The sequence below is a fragment of the Phalacrocorax carbo genome, chromosome 12 (genome assembly GCF_963921805.1).
Source record: "Phalacrocorax carbo chromosome 12, bPhaCar2.1, whole genome shotgun sequence".
In the NCBI taxonomy this organism is placed as follows: domain Eukaryota; kingdom Metazoa; phylum Chordata; class Aves; order Suliformes; family Phalacrocoracidae; genus Phalacrocorax; species Phalacrocorax carbo.
In genome coordinates, this window is record NC_087524.1 from 1,083,157 (window position 1) to 1,102,288 (window position 19,132).

At 41.6% G+C, this 19,132-nt stretch overlaps 1 protein-coding gene across 3 annotated transcripts in view; it reads left to right on the forward strand.

The window, feature by feature from the left end:
* Positions 1-19,132, forward strand: part of GBF1 (golgi brefeldin A resistant guanine nucleotide exchange factor 1) — a 109,138-nt gene that overhangs the window by 64,090 nt on the left and 25,916 nt on the right. For all 3 annotated transcript variants that reach the window (XM_064463660.1, XM_064463662.1, XM_064463661.1), the window contains 9 exons: positions 4,143-4,261; positions 4,845-4,953; positions 5,311-5,371; positions 7,059-7,113; positions 13,792-13,927; positions 16,203-16,432; positions 17,364-17,532; positions 17,719-17,930; positions 18,619-18,717. In XM_064463660.1, the coding sequence (XP_064319730.1) occupies positions 4,143-4,261; positions 4,845-4,953; positions 5,311-5,371; positions 7,059-7,113; positions 13,792-13,927; positions 16,203-16,432; positions 17,364-17,532; positions 17,719-17,930; positions 18,619-18,717 (1,190 nt within the window). The remainder of the gene's footprint in view (positions 1-4,142; positions 4,262-4,844; positions 4,954-5,310; positions 5,372-7,058; positions 7,114-13,791; positions 13,928-16,202; positions 16,433-17,363; positions 17,533-17,718; positions 17,931-18,618; positions 18,718-19,132) is intronic.

A 19,132-nucleotide genomic window follows, 5' to 3' on the forward strand; every position in this document is an offset into this window, starting at 1 on the left:
AAAGACTCAAAATTAAAAAGAGCAAAAATTAGGACTTGCAGGAATATTTTTTTAAGAGTTTGGAAATTTAGGTGAAAATTGGACATCAATTGTTGGGCAGTATTGGGTATAATTAAGTGGTGAAAAATAACTAAAATGATGCAATATTGATTTCACTTCATAGGACAATAAAAAAACCCTTGATAAATAAGCCTGTAAAACATGTCCCTCTGAAGGACTAAGCAATAATGCAAAATATGTTCGTTTCAACATAGAGTGAGGGATGGACTCCTCTTCTGGGTTTTTATGGTCTGGGTCAGAACATGAGGCTGGTGTCACATGTCCAGGCAAATGTCTGCACAGGCAACTGGCTACAAATACTTGATTTGAGGCAGAAACAGGAAAAAACATGGTTAGGAATTTGTAGCCTTTCTCTAGCTACTTGTTTAGAATATTAGGTCACTCCCACAAGGGTGCATCCTTGTAACTGTTGGTAAGTGTGTGTCTTTGCAGTAGATGGTGGAAAAGACCCTCTACCTGGCTTCTGTTGTGAAGCAGAACCTGTAATCCAAGACCTCCGTTGCTGCTTCAGGTGACATTCACAGTGGCCTTGTCCTTTGTGCTGCTCCAGATACTAGTGAGGCTGGGATTAGTGGTGCTGACTGAACATCTGGCTAGGGTTGTGTTGTTAAATTAAAGCTTTTTGGTCTTACATTTCCCTTTGTAGTATAAGACTAAAGTAGTCTAAAGACTGCCTAAAGATGGGAAAAGCTTAAAACTGTCCTTAACATACGAATCCATTTTAAACTGTATGTAACAAGGAAAGGAGGACTCCGGGATAACCACAGCGGGGAAGTTTCAGTGTGGATGGTATTTGTGGTGCATTTTGGGTCTGTGCAATTGACAGGTGAAACCAGCGCTTTTTCCAAAGTGTCATTAGCTGTGTCTGTTCTGTGAGTGGGTGGCTTTTGCTCTGCACACAGGGTCGAAAACCAGTGGGGAGTGAAAGGGCCAAACTCCTCTGATAATTATCTTTGTTTAAAACTGCTTTCTTTCCCTATTTCCAAAGCATTTCATTGCTAATCCTCGTGCCGCCTCGCTGTTTGTCTTATTCTGTCACATGTCAGCAGGTAGTTGTCTGCTTTTCAGGCCAGTATTGCTGAGGGGTATGTTTTAAAACGAGTTAGAAAAGAATAATTCTTGACTAGCCTTTGAGACTTCTGATCTCTAGTCGTCTGAATTGCAAAGATCTGTTCTGAGATTGTTGGATGCAGCAGTTCACTAACGGTACAGCGGGCAATCGCAGCTCAGATAACATGACTTGATATCCACCATGCATGTGTTGGTAGGAATAGTTAGCCTTACAGAGATGATCCCCTGCTCTGAAATAAGTACTACTGTTTCAAGAGTTACAGTCAATATGTTGCATAGTAATTTTTAAGGCACAAGAAAACTGTGCAACAATACTAAACTCCTTTTTATTTTTGTTCCTCAGATTAGTTATTTACTTACCAGTTTTGCACAAGCTAGGTAGCAGTCAGCCTTCTTGATGAGCTCAAACCTTAGCTATAGGAAGACTAGTGGCTGAATTTCAGAATTGTATTTGTTGTATTTTCCTCAGAAAAGGTATGTGCTCTTTTTATTACCACAGTGCGCCTACAGCAGGTTCTGGCTCCATTTCTAAAGTTAACTTTCCTTGGTGTTCTGGAAACTACATACCTGTCAGTAGCTGTTGCTCAGTTTCCAGCGGGAGGACATGATGTTTGGGGAGTTTAAAGCTTGTTCTCCCCTCTACCTTCTCTGTCTCTGTGGTGACTTATTTTAGTTCCATTAGAGGTGTTACTGAGCAGGATTCTGGCTTCCCTGGATTTCCCTGATGATTGAGAGCCTAGATTTTCTGCTTTCTGCTTGTTCTTTTTCCTGCCTGTTGTGAGAGTACACACCATATGAAATGTGCAGGACTAGATAGGGTGCCCGGATCTTTGCGTTGTAGGTGGCAATTTTCAAACTGATATTTTGCTTCATACAAACTTATTTTCGTTAGTGATTCTGAGCAGGCATTGACACATCTTTCTGTACTTTTTTCCCACAGGGGAACAAAGGAGCGGGTTGATCTTTTCTGTATCTTGTTTCTGCGAAGTAGAAGTATCTGTGCTTTTAATTGAACTCAAGGGGCTTTACAAATTGACCTGAATTTGTAGAGCTGTTCCAGGGAGCCAGGACTGAAGTAGTCAGGTGTTGATGTGCGTTGGGAGAGAGGTATATATATTAGTGTTGAAGGTCAGGGCTAGAACAGCGAAGCACTAGTCATAGATCTGTTAAGAAGCATGTGCACAACTTACTTGCATTTGTCTTTCACACAGACTATTTATCCTTAACTATTGCTAAATGTATCCCTAAGCCTACAGCAACTCACATCTACTGGAAGAGGTGACAGTGAAAGGAATCTGTGTATTCATTCTGCCTGTGGGAGCCTTTTCTGCAGCAAGTGGCTGCTTTCCGCTGTAGCTGTTGAGGTTGGTTAACAGTAACGCTAACGTAGGTGCTGGCATTGTAACACCACTGGTCTCTACCTGATTTAACTGAGGCGATCTAGAATGATCCTACATCACCATTGGTGGCTGAAGCTATCATTTCCATTTGCGAAAAAGAGTGCACAGGGTACCAACATATGGCTGATTTTATTGCCTCTGGTAGGAGAGTGGTAGCTTCTATCTGGATTGTAAGCCATTATTGCAGGGACACAGAGAACTGCCTTTGATAGCCAAGCATCTTATCTAATACTTCCCAGTATCAGTTTGGTATCGTGTTGAGTGCTGCTGCTGAAGCAGGTAAAAAATGAGTGATTGGTCTTAGAACAGACTCCTTGAGAGCTCAGTGAGGTTTGACTAGCAGACCAGCAGAGGAACTCACTCTCATATATGCAAGGTGGGGTTTTTTTTGTGTGCCTGTGTGAGACACAACTATGTCAAAAGTAGGCCAGCTCTGCTGTTAATAGGTATGTGTAAGGGATGGCAAAGGAGAAGTGCTGTTGCTCTGCGGATTTATGGGACTCTGAAGTGCCCTGATGCCATTTCAGTTTTGTGCAACTATGAAGTTTCTTATCCTGCAGCCCCTTGCAATTCCCACAGTGTGGTGGAGGCTGCTTTCTTCCGACCACAATAAGGGCAGCTTTCTTTAATGCCTAGGGCTTAGCCCCTCCTAGGTGTGAACACAACTGGAGTCAAAAAGGGAGTCTGCAAAGCTTCTCTGCAAAGTATACACGGTCTTACTTGGTTCCTCTGTCAGCTTCATTCTCACTGGAGTTCCAGAGGCCTCATTGCCAATTAATGAGGTATTAACTAGTGTTTAGTTTGTCTCCTTTCTTCCCTAATGACTGTTTAGGTAGGAAGGTAACAAGATTCTTGCCCAGTGCCGTATTGTTTAAGCGAGAATGAAATCAAAGCCGGAGGCAGCTTTTCTGAAGCCACTGTAATGTGGCACGAGATACGGTTACTAGCAACAATCTCGTCCTAAACATTCTCTCAGCTGCACCATTGTTTGTAGCTACAGAAGACTGAAACAGAGAGAAGGAGCCTTGATGAATGATTGAAGTGGGAGGCCTGCAACTGTGATATCTAAACTGTGATTGTGCCTGTCTACTGTTGTCTCTAGGGAAAGCTACTGGTCCATTCCTTCCCCAGCTCCTATTCCTTGGGAGGGATATAGAACAAGAGACAATTTTTCCTTCTCAATCTAGTGGAACCTGTTTGGCATTTTCCCCTCATGGGAGTAAATTTGAGGTTCCCTATGTTTAAGGGCTGTTTTCTCTTCATTCCCGAGGAGGAGCTCGATGTGTTTAACAGCTGATTGTGTTAGATTGTAGGGAACAGGACATAGGCTTACAAATTAATATCTAAAAAAAAAACATGGAGCCAGTAATAACAGAATTACATTTTTTTCTCAAGTGTAAATAGACTCATGATAAGTCTTTCTGAAAGCTCCCAGTATTAACCTCCCTAAGTTACTGGGAGGTGAGTTTTGCTCTTGTAGGGTCAACTCACTCGGAGTCACACAAATTAAGAAAGCAGATGGCAACAGAATATCTCTGTGTAGATGTCTCCCCACAGAGGTGGTAGGCTGTAGGTGACCTTTCCCTGTCATATTTTTATTCTGTTACTCAGATCCCAGCCATGAGGGCACAGCGGAGGGGATGGAGAACATGGCAGATGCTGTCACTCATGCCCGATTTGTGGGCACAGATCATGCGAGCGATGAGGTGGTCTTGATGAAAATCCTACAGGTAAGTGGAGAGAAATGGTAATTACCATAATGGTTGCTGCCTGTTGTGGAACATATCCTGTTACATGGAGATGAAGAGGAGGAGGGAGCAATGTTTTGACTCTGCAGGAGCTTAGTGACAGACTTTATTTTTAAACAGATGGCTCATATACCTGTGGTAAAAGCTTTTCCAAATGAAAATAATTAAAAGCTTAAACAAAATGATTTTTAAATTAAGGGCCTGATAATGTGGTAGTGTTGATAATCCTACCTTGTGCATGGTCGGTGTTAGTAAGGGGTAAAATAAGCATATGGAACTCTCGTATTTTAAGAAAAATTCTTTGTAGAGACAGACCTGTGAACTGTATACCTCTTTGGTCTAGGTACTTCTGAGCAGATAGCTAGTTACTGAATTTAGAAGTGGGTCAGGAGATCGTTCTTGTCCCGTCATCTGTTTCTTGAGCACAGCATTCAGTTTGAAATGACTCCTGGAGATCCCTTAGGTTGCCTGCTCGTGGCAGTCCTTCTTGAGGAAGCCAACCTTCTCTTGGAAATGCATGCAAGCATCATTGTGCTATGGGACATAAGTGCACTGTTCTTTGCAGGTTTTGAGGACCTTGCTGCTCACTCCAGTGGGAGCCCACCTCACCAATGAATCCGTGTGTGAGATCATGCAGTCCTGTTTCCGCATATGCTTTGAAATGAGGCTCAGCGGTAGGTGGTTCATACTTCTGCAGTTAGGAAATGATCGTCTCTCCTCAGCATTAACTGGTTCGATTGTAGAACATGCAGCCGTGGAAAGCTGCTGAGTGTTATATTTTTGTGTCTTTCTACAACTTCATGGAAAACTTGTTAGGAGTTCACAGCACTTCTGACTGCTCTTTTTCCCCAGCTTGGTGGCGCCACCTTGTGATTATACGCCCATTTGCAGTAATGCGGTGTTGGAGCTGGTTTTAATAAATTTGCCGTAATCTCTGTAAACAAGGCTCGGAGGGGAGTCTGCTTGAAGAAGCCTCTTGATAATATCACACTGAGTAATGACACCTGTGTTATTTGTTTTTGTCTTCGCAGAGTTATTGAGAAAATCTGCAGAGCACACTCTGGTCGACATGGTGCAGCTGCTCTTCACAAGGTAAACCTGCTTGTGTTTGCCTCAGCATTGCTGAGATGGCCCTCTAAGGACAGAAAGATTCCATACTTCCACTTAAGGGCCCTCAGAAAAATCATCCAAAATGGTCATTATTTAGAGGTGGAAGGGGATGAAGGATTTGGCACTTTTCTCTTGGGCTGACCCTGTCAGACTGCAGGGAGACAGAGGTAGGGAAGGTTGCCTGGTTTAAGGTATCCTTTGAGGAAAGATGGACAGCCAAGTAATGAAGAGCTTTAGGATAGGGAACCAGTTTGAGGACAGAGAGTGCAAACGTCACTCAAAAAAAAAAAAAAAAAAAAAAAGGCACTCTAAAAATATAGCTCTCTTCAGGAGAGAGAATAGAAACGATGTTGAATAGTCACATGTTGATTTCAAGCCGAGAGCTTTGACCTCACATATCAGAGAAAATTTTGAACTTTTGAGATCATATGTCTTGGACAAATGTTCTGCCCTTTTCAGCACCCTTCAGGTAATTAAGATCACTTCTCTGAAACTCAAGCAAGTTATTTAACTTCAAAACTATTTCTTCAGATAGTGAAGTAATCATAGACTTTCCCTGTGTATTGTAAAAAGGAAATGTGCAGGATATAGAAATACTTGTAGTAGGAAAGGATTGCAGTAAAACCGACAGCTTGTGAAACACAGCTGTCATAATGTTTTTTTTTCCCCATTGTCACACTCAGTTCCAGTGGGTTCTCAGGGTTTTTTTTCCCTCTGTGCACCCCATGTCACGCAGTACACTGGATGAATGTGGGGCAGAGTCAGAACCAATCTCTCCAAAAAAGAGACCGCATTAGTGTTTCACCACAGGCATACATGAATTTTACTTAGTGCTCTTTCATTATTGTGTATCCTCTCCTCTGTCCTTGGTAAGGCTTGGAGACACCACCGCCGTCTGTGCCTGTGGACACTGGGATATAGAAGCAAGGCAAAGACAGCAACTGCAGGGGGGATGGTTTGGCCATCTTGCTTTCCAGAAAAAGAAACAGCCAAAGCTATGCTGCAAGGCTTTTATCCCTTCAGCAAGCAAAGACAGAAGTGTAGTGAAGGAACAGAAGGGGGAGAGTAGGGGGTGTGTATTTGCAGAGCATTTGTCATTTGGTAGCACAGGTGAGAGCTGTCTACCTCCTCTACTTCTGAGACAGGGACTTGCTTAGCTGAAAGCACTCAGCTTAAACTTAGGCCCATTGTGCACTGTAATTGTGTTTATATGATGCAGAATGGAGGATATCTGCTGGGGTTCCTACGAAGTTAATGTAAGGGGTTGCCATGACTAATAATAACATGTACGCTGCAAGAGTCCTGGTGTGGATGACACTCTGGCTCAGCAGCTGTTTTTAGCAGCATCAGAGAAACCTCTTTTGAAACGATCTGGTTAGTCCACTGCTGAAAACATACACTGAAGGAAAAGAAACTGTACTTACGTGACTGAGAATGAAAATCAGTATAGCAAAACTGCCATTGGCAGTAATAACATGCAAAACGCCTCTCATCTATATGTAGCTTTTTCCCCTCGGTAGATTTTGGCAGGAAAAGAACGGCTCACTTTTGTGGAGAAAACCTAATCTTGATTTTCTAGTATCTCTCTGGAAAGACCAGTCTTCTCCTCCCCCCCCTTTTTGTTGACCCAAGAAAGTTGATGTATTTTGGATTGTTCATTGTCTTTCAGGTTGCCTCAGTTTAAAGAAGAACCTAAAAGCTACATGGGTGCGAACATGAAGAAGGTAAGACTCAGCACTGTGTTGGCTGTTTGGCTCTTGTCTCGGGCTTGCGCTCATCTCTATATTGTTTGTCTTCACACTTGTGTTTCTTCATTCCTGCAAGTCCCTAGTTCACTGAAAGAGCATGTTTAACCGCATAAATGGACATAGCTTCATTAATTCACTGGGATTAAGCCCACATAGTCCAGTAGTGGATCTTGCTAATGATAACTGCTGCCTAAGTGAGTCAGTCTGGATTCTGGGAACAGCCATCAGCTGCTGTGGGCTAGCAAACCCCAGCAAGTTGTGGGACCTGATGGTGATGTCTTCTGATCATTTGTTGTCTTCTGCTCTCTCTCCAGCTTCTTCCATGTCTTTCTTCTTTCACTACACAGTCTAATACTAGCTCTCGGCATGTATTTGTCCAGTTCTTCCTGTGAAGAAAGGAAACTTTGAGGCTGGTGAAACAGCATGAAAGCATTATGAAACTGGGCTATTGTAGAAAAAGCCTCGGCAGCTTCTAGAAGAGGCAGCATTCTGTAGTGAAAACCTTAGTTCACATGGGCAATGCCATCTCTATTAGCAGCCAAATCAAAATAGACTGGTCTTTCTCTCCCTTTGCCTAAATGCACAATTTTCTGAGCGTGGAAGGTCCGGGTTTGCTCAACACCACCATCTCCCGCTACAGTGAGGTTTTTAGCAGCTGGATTCAGTATGACAAATACCATAAAGGTGACTGTATGTGATTATTAATGTAATAATTTCTTAGGTGGAGGGAGGTCCACTTGAGGAACTCCATATATACCTCTATACATATATACTCTTCATACTCCATATAAAGGACGTCAATAAAAATATAGGATTCTATTATTGAGAGCAACAGGATGGGAAGGAGAGCAGCAGAGAAATAACCACCTTTGAACTTACAGTGAATATACTTTTTATAACATCATAACTTCCACTCTGTTTCTATTTTTAATGAGTTGAGAAAAATGGCAACATTTGGGTAAATGTACATTTCAGAGCCAGTACAGCAGTGTTTTGAGAGACTGAATGCTTACGTGTAGGAATCTGAAACTAGCTTTGGGGCTTTAGTTCTTGGGTAGAAACCTAGTGATTGCTTGTTTCCCTTGCTGTGGGAGAAAAGTGGGAAGGTTTGTGATGATGGTAGGTTGGCCTAAGGAAGGCTGAAAGAGATCAGGCTAATGTACTGCAGGTATTGGAATTTGTCACGGTCTGTGTATAGAAGGTGTAACGTGAAGGTGAATTTGAATTTAGGAGGGTTACCCTTACCAAGTGATGGCTGCTCCCAGCTCGGTTAAGTGATGCTCTGTCTTGTGTCTTGATCTGTGCAGTTTCCTTGTACTGTCTCTTTGCTGTGCATGCCAGGAGTCTGCCCTGCAGCCTTGCACTCTGCCAGGTTATTCTTCTCTTTGGGTTTATTTTGCTTTGTTTAAACCATGCATTTGCCTATCTTTCACAGATCTCTTCATGTCTCCTCAACAAACTGGAGCTAAGTAGTGGGGAACAGCCCAAAGCCCTGAACCAATTAGAGAGGGTATTGCTCTTTAAGAACCTGAAGGTCTCTTTCTCCCTTCTTCCTTCTTACCTTACTCCCCTCTTCCTTCTCTTGTAAACACCACCTGAGAGATAGTTCTGTTGTGTGCAGCAAATCTCCCTCTACTCATTTGACACGGCATGGCTTCTTTGGGGGACAATGCATGCGGTGGTTGGTTTGCAGTGTTGTGGCTGCAGCTGGGGCAGGAGTGGGAGGGAGACACCCTTGTTTTACTGCAGCATTCAGTATCTTGTGGAGTGCCACCTAAGACACCAGCACAGCATCCTTGGAAGGAAGGGAGTGGGAGGGCGTGGGCAAGATTCGAGTCCTCTTATTATAGTGAAAACCTGAAGAAAAGAAACATCGAAAACAGAGATTCCTCTCTAAAGGCTCAAGTGTCGTGTATCATAGCTGTTGACCTTGGTTATAGATGTAGCAGCATACCTGAGGAGTCTCTTGACCCAGCATGCCTTAGACAGTTTTACTCAAGGTGGATCTCTGAGCTTTGTTACTTGGGACAGGACCATGGAGTTCAGTGCTCTCTAAAGCCTTTTTGAAGGAGACTGCTGTAAATTTTCAAAATCTTTGGCCGTGTTTCTGCTGAAATTAATTGTGGTTCCCAGCACAGTATTTGCTAATGTGGGATGAGTGGGGCTGAACTGAATTACAAAATGTGTTAGTCCCTGCTAGTTCCCCCCTAGAAAATACACCTAAAGAAATATTGTAGGCCTGCAGATTGTTGTTTTCAGACTGATCATAGAAACCCTGAGAAACTAACTTAGAGGGACCCTTCTCAGTTTTCCATGCTTGTTCATAAACTTAATGTAGCTTTAGTTCTTGTCTGCTCTATTAAGAGCTCTTTGGTACAAAATGAGCTGAACAGAACCTTTAGAGGTGTGTTTCCTATTCCTTTGTCCTGTGTCTGTGGTCAGGATAGTTTGGAAAGACAATAGCTGGAGACTCTCAGATTTATGCAGTTACACAGACAAAAAAGGCTTAAGAAATGTTTCCCTTTGCAGTAGAAAGTGTTGTAGTTAAGCATTGGGTTCTGTGGTGGGATTCAGGAGGAACACACATCTGAGTTTTCACAGATTTTGGGGGTGGATTATGTTCATAGTTGCCTAAGATACATAAATACATTTCACCAGGTAAACTTTGGTAGTTGTTGCAGTACAGGCAGGTAGGTGAGTGAGATGACTGGACTGCATCAGTGTCTCCAGGACTTGAATCATGGACTGCGTTCTCTCTGCATGCTTTTGTGTCTTGAACGCTACTTGGTGTGCTGACCGGTTCCATGCTGCATCTAGAATGAGCTCATGTTTTAGTATAATCACTTTAGTTACTAATCATTGGCCCCTGCCCTTTTCTCTTGAGGCTTACAGTATCTTATGGAAAAACAAACGAGTGCAGGTAAGGTGGCTTGTAGAAAAATGAGATCTCATGGATCCTTTAAAAAGAGTTTTGTAGTATTACATTTTTCTTCACCTTCCTAGACCTTAGCTGGAATTCTGGTGTCAAAACCTGATCTATCAAAGGAAGCACTTGAAGTCTTGTAATTTTTTTTTTTCTACAATTTTGTGTACACATTTCTCAATGCAAAGGTAACTCAGATAAATGTAACGGAATCTGTACCGAGTTCCAAGATGAACGAGCAGTAGCTCTGAGCTCCCTCTGATTTCTAAAGAATGGTTTTTAAATGCTAACTTCAGGGTTTTTTTTACTGTGGAAATACAAGCTTAGTCCAATCTGAAGGACACCGGTAATTTAGAAAACTGATGCAACTATAATATCACTGAGCATTGGAGAGGGAAGGAGAGTGTTAGATGATGTTTAACATTCATGATATTTTCATGATCTATTAAATGCTATTTACCTGCACCATTTAGCCAAGAAGTCAACCTTAGGTTTAAAATCTCAGCCTGTTAACATGCAACCAAGCTTTCTAGTGAAATCAGGAAATGCCTTAGTGTCGAAGGTAAAAACAAGCATTAGAAATAGCTCCTTTAGTCAAAGACAAACTCTAGAGGTTTTGACATTTTTATACTAACATGAAAAGCAAGCATTCGTGGGATTGTTACAATTTAATTCAATACAGAATGCGAGATATTACTTTGCTGTCCTTTTGATACATGTATTGTTTTACAATTCTGAACCTCAGAGTTTCTTTGTTAAAACAACACACAGCCTCTTGACGCTGGTGAAACATTTCTATGAAGCATTTCTGTTTGCTTCTGCCATTTTTTTTAAGCTACGCAATTGTCATTGTAATTTATCTCTTACTTATAGGTGATAGCAAAAAGAAAAAAAAAAAAACCAAAACAAAGGGACGGGGGGGAAGCGATATGGAGGTAGCCCACAGTAATCCCAGTAGGTAATTCTAATAAAAGGGTACCTGTTTGTGTAGACTGTGGAACAGTGGATGGTACGAGATAGAAAAGGCCTATTGAGTAATCTCACTTGTCTGTTAAATTGTCAAAAAACCCACACCCAATCCCGCTACCCCCCAAAAAACGCACCCAAAAACCAACATAAACTTGGATTCTTGTCTGAATGGTTTATGCATTGATTACATGTTTGGGATTCTTTAAAAATCAGCTGAGTCTTCTTGCTTCCCTGATTACATGGTTTCCCATCAATGTGAAGCCGTTGTGACAGTCTCTGAAAGATGGCAGAGGTTCATCAAGGCGGTGACAGATGGGGACATATCCCTTAGAAACCTCAAGGGGAGAAATCTTGGAGTTAATACAAAGCACAGGGCAGTCACTAAAAATGTGTATGGTGTCTGAGAAAAAGGGCTTTTTTGAAAGGGCTAGTGTTGAACTGAGGTAGTGTTTGGTGTTGTGTGAAAGGGGAGAGCATAGATAGTAATTAAATTGTCAGCTTGAACCTCCTGATGGGATGGTTGAGGTGTTACTTATTTCTCAGGAGTATGACTGAGGGTGGAAGGAGTGGGACTGACATGGTTAGCTCCTAGTGATATCTTGCCTCTATCTTCCTGATTCAAGTCCGTGCACCCCCACCCCCCAATTTCTATTGGCAAGTAACATTTTATCTGGCAAATCGTGGCAACAGGATATAGTAGCTGGAAGCAAAGTATGTTATTTTGAAATCATGTGAAACAGACTTTGTTAGGTTTAACACATAATGCTTCCAGGTTTCCTTCCTGCTTGAAGTAGTTTGGTACAATGAAGCACAGGTCTTCAGATTTTATAAGTCACTGAAAAGGGAATAAAAATAAATATGGCTATTTCTAGAATAGTTGGTGGGTAAAGTAAAACTGTCTGGTCTAATTAGAAGCTTACGCCTTTACTGAATAACGCTGTTGGTGATACGTAAAACTCAGATTTTTAAATGGAAAGGGAAACAAATAGAGGTGAAATATTGGATTTGGCAAGAATGAAAGGTATCACATATTTTGTATAGCCCTATGAAGTAGTGAAGATGAGAGATCTGTCAATTTTTACATGAAAGGATTGTGATCCATAAGCATTTTAAAACATCTTGAAATTTACAAAATGTTGGGTTTAGTTGTGTACTTGTCACGTAAGTGTGTTTCAGAAGCTGTGATTTCGAAGGAGATTCTTGCTGCAAAATTTGGAAGATGTAACAAAGAGCAAAGTAATTCTGAGTCTGTTAATTAACAAGCTCAAAGAAACTGTAGCATAGCTAAAGCTTGGGGATTAGTTGTCAAACAAATAGCATTTGTGGTGCAAAGAAAAGTTACACAAATGGTTACTGCACTGGGACATAACATTTTCACAAGCTTTTGTTTAAATGAGAAAAATTACAGGCCATGTGCAATAAGTTAGAATTCTAGCTGGAAAAGGGAAAGAGATAAAACCAGTAGCAGAACGTAGAAGGTTTATTGGTGTTTAAGAAGAGTAGTAGCTGGAAGGAGGCAAGTTGCAGAAAAAGGAAGAGACTAAAGAATATAGCTGTCTTGTAGAGAATTTAAATCCAATGCTAGGAGTATAAGAAATAAGGAATATTATAGCCTAACACATAACTGTGATAAATTTATGAAGAAGAATACCAAGAAGAGGCCGGTACTGAGACTTGCTGAATGGTTTCCACTACATGCAAGGTACCTGTTCAGTGGTTAAATTTTCACCCCAAATTGAAGAGGACTAACAGCATCAGAAAATTGACTGCAGCTACGAAACCCAAGAATAAGTGCAATCCTGCACTTAGAGGAACTTACTTTTTCCAGGCCGGCTGTTGCCATTGCCAATGTGACTAAATATGATATTGTTTTTAGGAATTTCTGGAGCATCCGTGCGTGCCTGCAATAACGGCACACTGCAGCCAGTGCCACGCAGGCTGCATTGCTCCTGCTGTAGTTCCTGTTTGCCTGGTCGAAGATCTGTATAGGAACTAGAAGTAGGATCCTGGTCAAGAAGGATGTTAAGCATTAGATTTAGATTTGAAGAGGAATAATGATAGAAGGCAGGTGAAGGCAGAACACGGTTTGTTTCTAAACCACTAGGGAGGTAACTGCAATGTGTCGTGCAACAGGAGTGAGTGGAGCGTTAGAGAAGCACTGTTTTAGAGTGAAGGATGTCTGGAGGAAAGTGAACGTGGCATTGCTATGAAGCTGACGAGTGAATTGAGGCAAGGGATAAGTGACAGAGCTGCAGACTGCAGTGTGGGACTAGGTGTTCAGGCTTCATTCTCACCCTTCTTGTATAGGTGGTGAAACTTTAACTGAATGTCAAACCTAACTAGTACTTGCTTACGTAATTTAATTTATGTCCTTTAGAAGTCTGGAAACACTGGCAAAACCGAAGAGATTTGACGTGTGTCCATAGGTCTAAGAGAATTCTTTATCCTAATGCAAAGCTAGGAGGTATTGATAGGGAAGAGGGAGTGCTGTGATGATTGAACTGCTAAGTATATGTTATAGCAGACTAACTGCAGTAAATTGTCCCTTGATTCAGGTGTGGAGTGTTAGCTAATATGTGGGTAGTGGGGAGTCAGGGGCTGGTTTGCATGATTTAGAGGTGCTAAGTAGTTTGTGTGATATATTTAAGTGCTGTTGCCTGACTTAGAGGGTTTTGAGGCAGTCTTTGTGGGTTGGCTTGTGTAATCCATCGTGCTATGTGGTTTTGCTATACTGATTTTTCCTAATGATTTATGGTTTTCAGTTGAAAATGAGAGCTGGAGGAATCAGCGAATCATCAAAATGGAAAAAGCAAAAGAGGTCGCCGAGGCCTCCTCGCCATGTAACTAAGGTCTCTGCTGGGGCAGAACAACCGGCAGCCAATGCTAGTAACATCACAGGTAAGTTGAAATCTGTTTCCAAAGACCAGACAGCATCTGTTCTAGAGCTTTTTACAATCTGCCTTTGTTTAATTTCTCTTAACATGTTGTTCTGCATTAGATTTTTTTATATTAGTGGCTATAGCAATAAAACATACCATAGCTTTTCAGGTCCAGGAGAGTTTGAAGGAGATGGAATGCATATTGGTGGAGGAAAACATGGTCCTATGGCTAACTTGACAGCATTTCTCTGCCTTCAGTGTGCCTTACAGGGGGTAGTTTGTACAAAAGGGCATGGAGACCTGGAGAGGTGGCTGAGGTTATGGGCATTCACGTGGCAGTGTGCCACAGAGGAGTTGGAGGGTGCAGCAGATGCATGGAAGAAACTAAGAACAAGAACACTGGCAAGAGAAGAGCTAAGGGCAATGGGAGCTGGGGAGAAGGTTTCCTGCAAGAGGAGACTGCTGACTTAAGTGACGTGTTCTTTCCTGTATTCCTAAAAGGTGTACCAAAGGGTATGGGTGCGGTGGTAATGAGGGAAGAGCAAGGTGTGACTGGGGAAAATATACAGGTAGAACTGAGGGATGTGCAGAAACCTAGGTTCAAAGGATGAGTGAACGAACAGGTCTCTCACTACAGATGTAGAGACTGAATGTGCACCCACAGTCTGTGAAATCTGAATAAAAGGCTACATTCATTAAGGGACAGGGAAATATGAGGTGCACTTACGACTGTTACCATGTAGGGGAAAAAAGTAGAGGGAACAGCAAAAGTACCTGAACGGGGATTGTGTGCAGGAAACTAATGGGAATGCACCTGAATCTTTTTTCATGTGCTTTGATTCAGCCTGCAGAAGTAACACAGTATGTGACTAGTGCTGTGAGCTCAAGAATATAATGTTGGGGGCTTTCATATCCTATTGTTGTATAGGAGTAGACTAAAGAGTTGTAACTGGTTTTAACCTCTCCTCTCGGTAAATGAGTCCCTCTGGCTGCAAAGTTTGCTGTCTCTTGCACACTCTACAATTCGATGGCTCAGACATAAACATTAGCAGTGAAAGGAAGCAGGTGGGAAAATTGAAACAATAGCTGTGTAAAATACCTAGTTCTGACACTTATCCTGTCACAGGGAACGTCAGCGTAGCGTGACTAATTCCACATGTGTTTCTACACAAACAGCATGATTGGCGAAAACTAAGGAAATAGTAAATGTGATCAAATTGCATATAACTCAGAACATCCGTCCAGATGAGAGCTTATCCCTACATAAATTGTTATATTTAAGTTTCTAAATAGATATAAAATTCTGTTAAACAGTATTCTAACTCCTGCAACATTTTAGAGAGGAAGTTGAATTGTGTCACAAAGCATTTCATTAGCTCTGACCTTGTAGTGGTAGATAATGTATTAATTGTGCTTCTTAGGCCAGGATCCTGGCTTATCAGGTGAAGAAGAAAGGATTGCAAAATTGATCGTGTGTTCCATTTCATTTCTTAATCAAGAAGTGCCCTGCTGCTACTGACTCAAGCCATTTCCAAAAATTGAGCCAGTAATAAAATACCACTGTGCAAAACTGTACACGATTCATGTGTAAATTCATAACATAACTCTGGTTTGTGCCTTTATTACTGTGCCCTGCAGTATATCTTCTCTTTTTTAAAAATATTTTTTAAATATTTGTTTTACATTTTTAAAGTTTTCTTTGGAACCATAAGAGCTGCAGATATCTTTCCCTTAGAAAAATCCCACATAAGATTCTTGGAGCACTATCTCACACATCTTAAAAATAAAAATACCACTGCTCCGTTTTAGACCTGTTTGAATTCTGTTGCAATTCCATTTGTTTAAGGAGAATTAAAGAACGAGGTCTTGCCTTTCCAATCAAGTTAAAAATTCTTGCTTTGAAGGAATGACTAAACCTTGATGCAAGTCTTTAAAGTGGTTGTGCCATTGTATTAAAGTACACCTTTTGGACTACTTTCAGATTTCTTCTTAATTATAGAAACTCTCTGCACCCTTTATTTAACTGTGAATTGTCTTATTTGCTGAGTCTGTTAGATTCCAACTATTTTAATTTCGAGAACTGCTAGTATCTCACCTCTTCATCTATTTGATTAATTAATACCTTGCAAAAGAGAATTTAATTTATCTACATTTTCTGCCTTCATGCATAACTATCTGAGATCATTTATAGGGTGAAGTAGTAATCAAAGTAATTCTTTGTTGCTGTATACAATGTATGAATTTGTGGTTGAGGAACAGAATGCTACAGATCTTTTTCTTCTGTTTCTCATCAGCAAGCGGAGTTACTTTCATAGATGCTCCTTCTCCCAGCTCCTCTGGGAGCTCAGAAAATGTTTCATCTGTGGTCAGCCCCGCTACAGACAGCGGTTTGGAGTTATCCTCACAGACTACCTCCAAGGAAGACCTGACAGACTTGGACCAAGTCACTTCTTTGGGACTTAGTGCAGGAATACCTTCAAATGAGGCCAAAGTCACTGAAAATCAAAATCAGCCTGAACTACAGGTACATTGATATAATTTATAAAGAAGAGTTCCAACTCCTAGCGTAAGCAGTTGGGGGTTTCTATCTCGCTTTGGTCATAGTGTTTATATTCTGTTTCAAGGCTTAGGGTCAGAATAAAACATCCTTGGCTGTAAGTGATTTGTAAATTCACAAACGTTCATTCTTTGTTTTCTTTTGAAACCATGCCCATTGGCTCAGAAATTATAACTGTGCAGCCCAACAACACATCTATGTATCTAGTTATACTCCTGCCAATACCATCAACCTTAGCTGAAGGAGAAACTGTTAGAGGGAAACAGAGGAAATCTGCAGAACTCATTTCACTCTCTTTAGTGAACGCTTTTTCCTGAGTTTGTAGAAATTCAGTCGTTGGTTTTTGCACGTGCGTTGCTGTTACTGCAAAATAAAACTAACCTGAACCAAGGCCTGTATCAGGAAGTTTTTTTCAGTACTGTCTCCGCTCCCCCTGCAACAGTAATACTGTTGAGAGGATGGATTAGAGCTGCAGGGAGCCTTTCAGAGCTGCAGATTTTTTGAATGGTAAAAATACTAAGAAGGCATAGGTAGAAATAGTGTGTTGAAATTATGTAGCATTTAAAACCAAAAAATGAGCCAAATCCTAACCTTACGAGCAGTAAGAACGTATAAGTTATAGGGGTATCTTCAAAGTCAAGTCCTTAGTTTTGCAACCTAGAGTTACGTAAAATAGATAAGAACTACATGGAAGGGAAGTGGCAGAGAGGGCTGCAGATTATCTAGAGGCACTCTTTTCTCTTAAATTTTGTTTTCCTGCTCCTCTTCTGTGAGTGACCTGTGTAGTTTTAATAGTTCTGAATGAGCCATGAACAAATAAGCCTTTCTTTTAGCTTGTCCAGTGCTTGTTAACTCTTGTCTTGCTTCTTTCGTTCTCAAATGACTGAATCCAACAAAGAATGGAAGTCTGAGGGAGGAGAAGATCCAGTCAGCTTCTGTCGAGTCTATCCCTGAGGTCCTAGAGGAGTGTACATCTGTAGCAGAACATTCTGACTCTGCCTCGGTTCATGACATGGACTATGTAAATCCCCGAGGAGTACGTTTTACTCAGTCTTCCCAAAAAGAAGGTGAGAGGTGGGCAATGTTGCTAAAGTCCTTTCTCCTTTCTACCATTCTGTTTCACTTTCTGCTAAGAGGGTTATAAGCTCCTGCTCCTCAGCTGATCTGTAACAATTTCACTTGTAGTGTTTTTTAGGCACCTGCAAAAAGCAAAAGCAAAGTCAAGAGTGATAATCTCTCTCATTTTCCTTTAGGAGCAGCACTGGTCCCATATGGATTACCGTGTATCAGAGAACTGTTCCGCTTTCTTATCTCACTCACCAACCCTCATGACCGCCACAACTCTGAGGTGATGATTCACATGGGGCTGCAGCTGCTAACTGTTGCCCTGGAGTCAGCACCCATTGCAAACTGCCAGTCCCTCTTGGGACTTGTGAAGGAAGAGTTGTGCCGACACCTATTTCAAGTGAGTCTGGCTTATGCTAGCGTGGCATATGGCACTGGGGAGTCAGATACTAATTTGCACTAAAGAGTCTATTGGAATTTAGTATTCTGAGGTTTGGCAGGTCTCAGTCTTCAGATAAGCTCTCTGCTGCCTTGCAATGAGGGTTCTGAATTGCGCCAGTGAAACAGTGCTGTTGCAAAGCCAGAGGGGTTGTAGTGTGATATTTTCTCGAGACCAGGGCCAAGAAGGATGAAGGTGATTTGAATGAACTGATACTGTGGGATAACACTGTGTTTTGTTATAATTGGTTTTGATGTAATTGTGGATACAAGTTACCGGCTTAGTAGGAGGCAGAACCTTTGGACTACCAAGCTGCTAATTGCACAAGGGCTATCTCAGAGGCAGGTTTTCTCCCAGGTTCCTTCTCCACTAAGAGGATGTGTGGACTTGGCAAAAGAACAAAGTTGTAGTAGGAAAAGTGCCATCACAAGCAGCAGAGAATTAAGTATATTCATCCTCACTAGCAAAAAGTGAGATCAGGAGGTTGAGTAAGGGATTGGTTTTTGCAATACCATTGCTACGGGAGGCGAAGTGTGGATCTTGGGGCTGTTGCAGGTGATGTCTGCAGCGCCACAGTACTGCTCCTTATAGCACGTAATGACTAAATTCTGTAATGCTTAAAGGTTTTGTTTGTTTCTTTCTTGTTCAGCTACTGAGTGTTGAACGGCTCAACCTGTATGCAACCTCGCTCAGGGTGTGCTTTCTTCTCTTTGAGAGCATGAGAGAGCATCTGAAATTCCAGCTAGAGGTGAGTTTTTTGAGTATCACTGCATGCCTAGTGATAGTTTTTCGGAGTTTAGTTAAATACATATAGTTAGGCAGCAAGGTACTATCTAAACGTCAATTTACCTTTGTATAAATGACTTGGTGGGTTATGGGTAGGCTGTGTAGGCCTTTTCTTGATGGATACTAGGATGTCTTTGAGAGTGGTGTGCTGCACTGCCTGCCTTCATACTGTGTTTTTAGAATGGTAAACCCAGGTGCACTGAGCGGTAGAACTACTTGAAACCTTTCTGCAACCTTCTTCAGAATGAACCATCATTAAAGATGGAGTGTCATGCGAGAAGATGAATCTTAAACCTATTTCTGTAGCCCTCAAAGCTATTCACTGTCCTGCTTTCTTTTTTTCTTTCCTTAAACTGAGCTGCCCTGTGTTTCTGCCA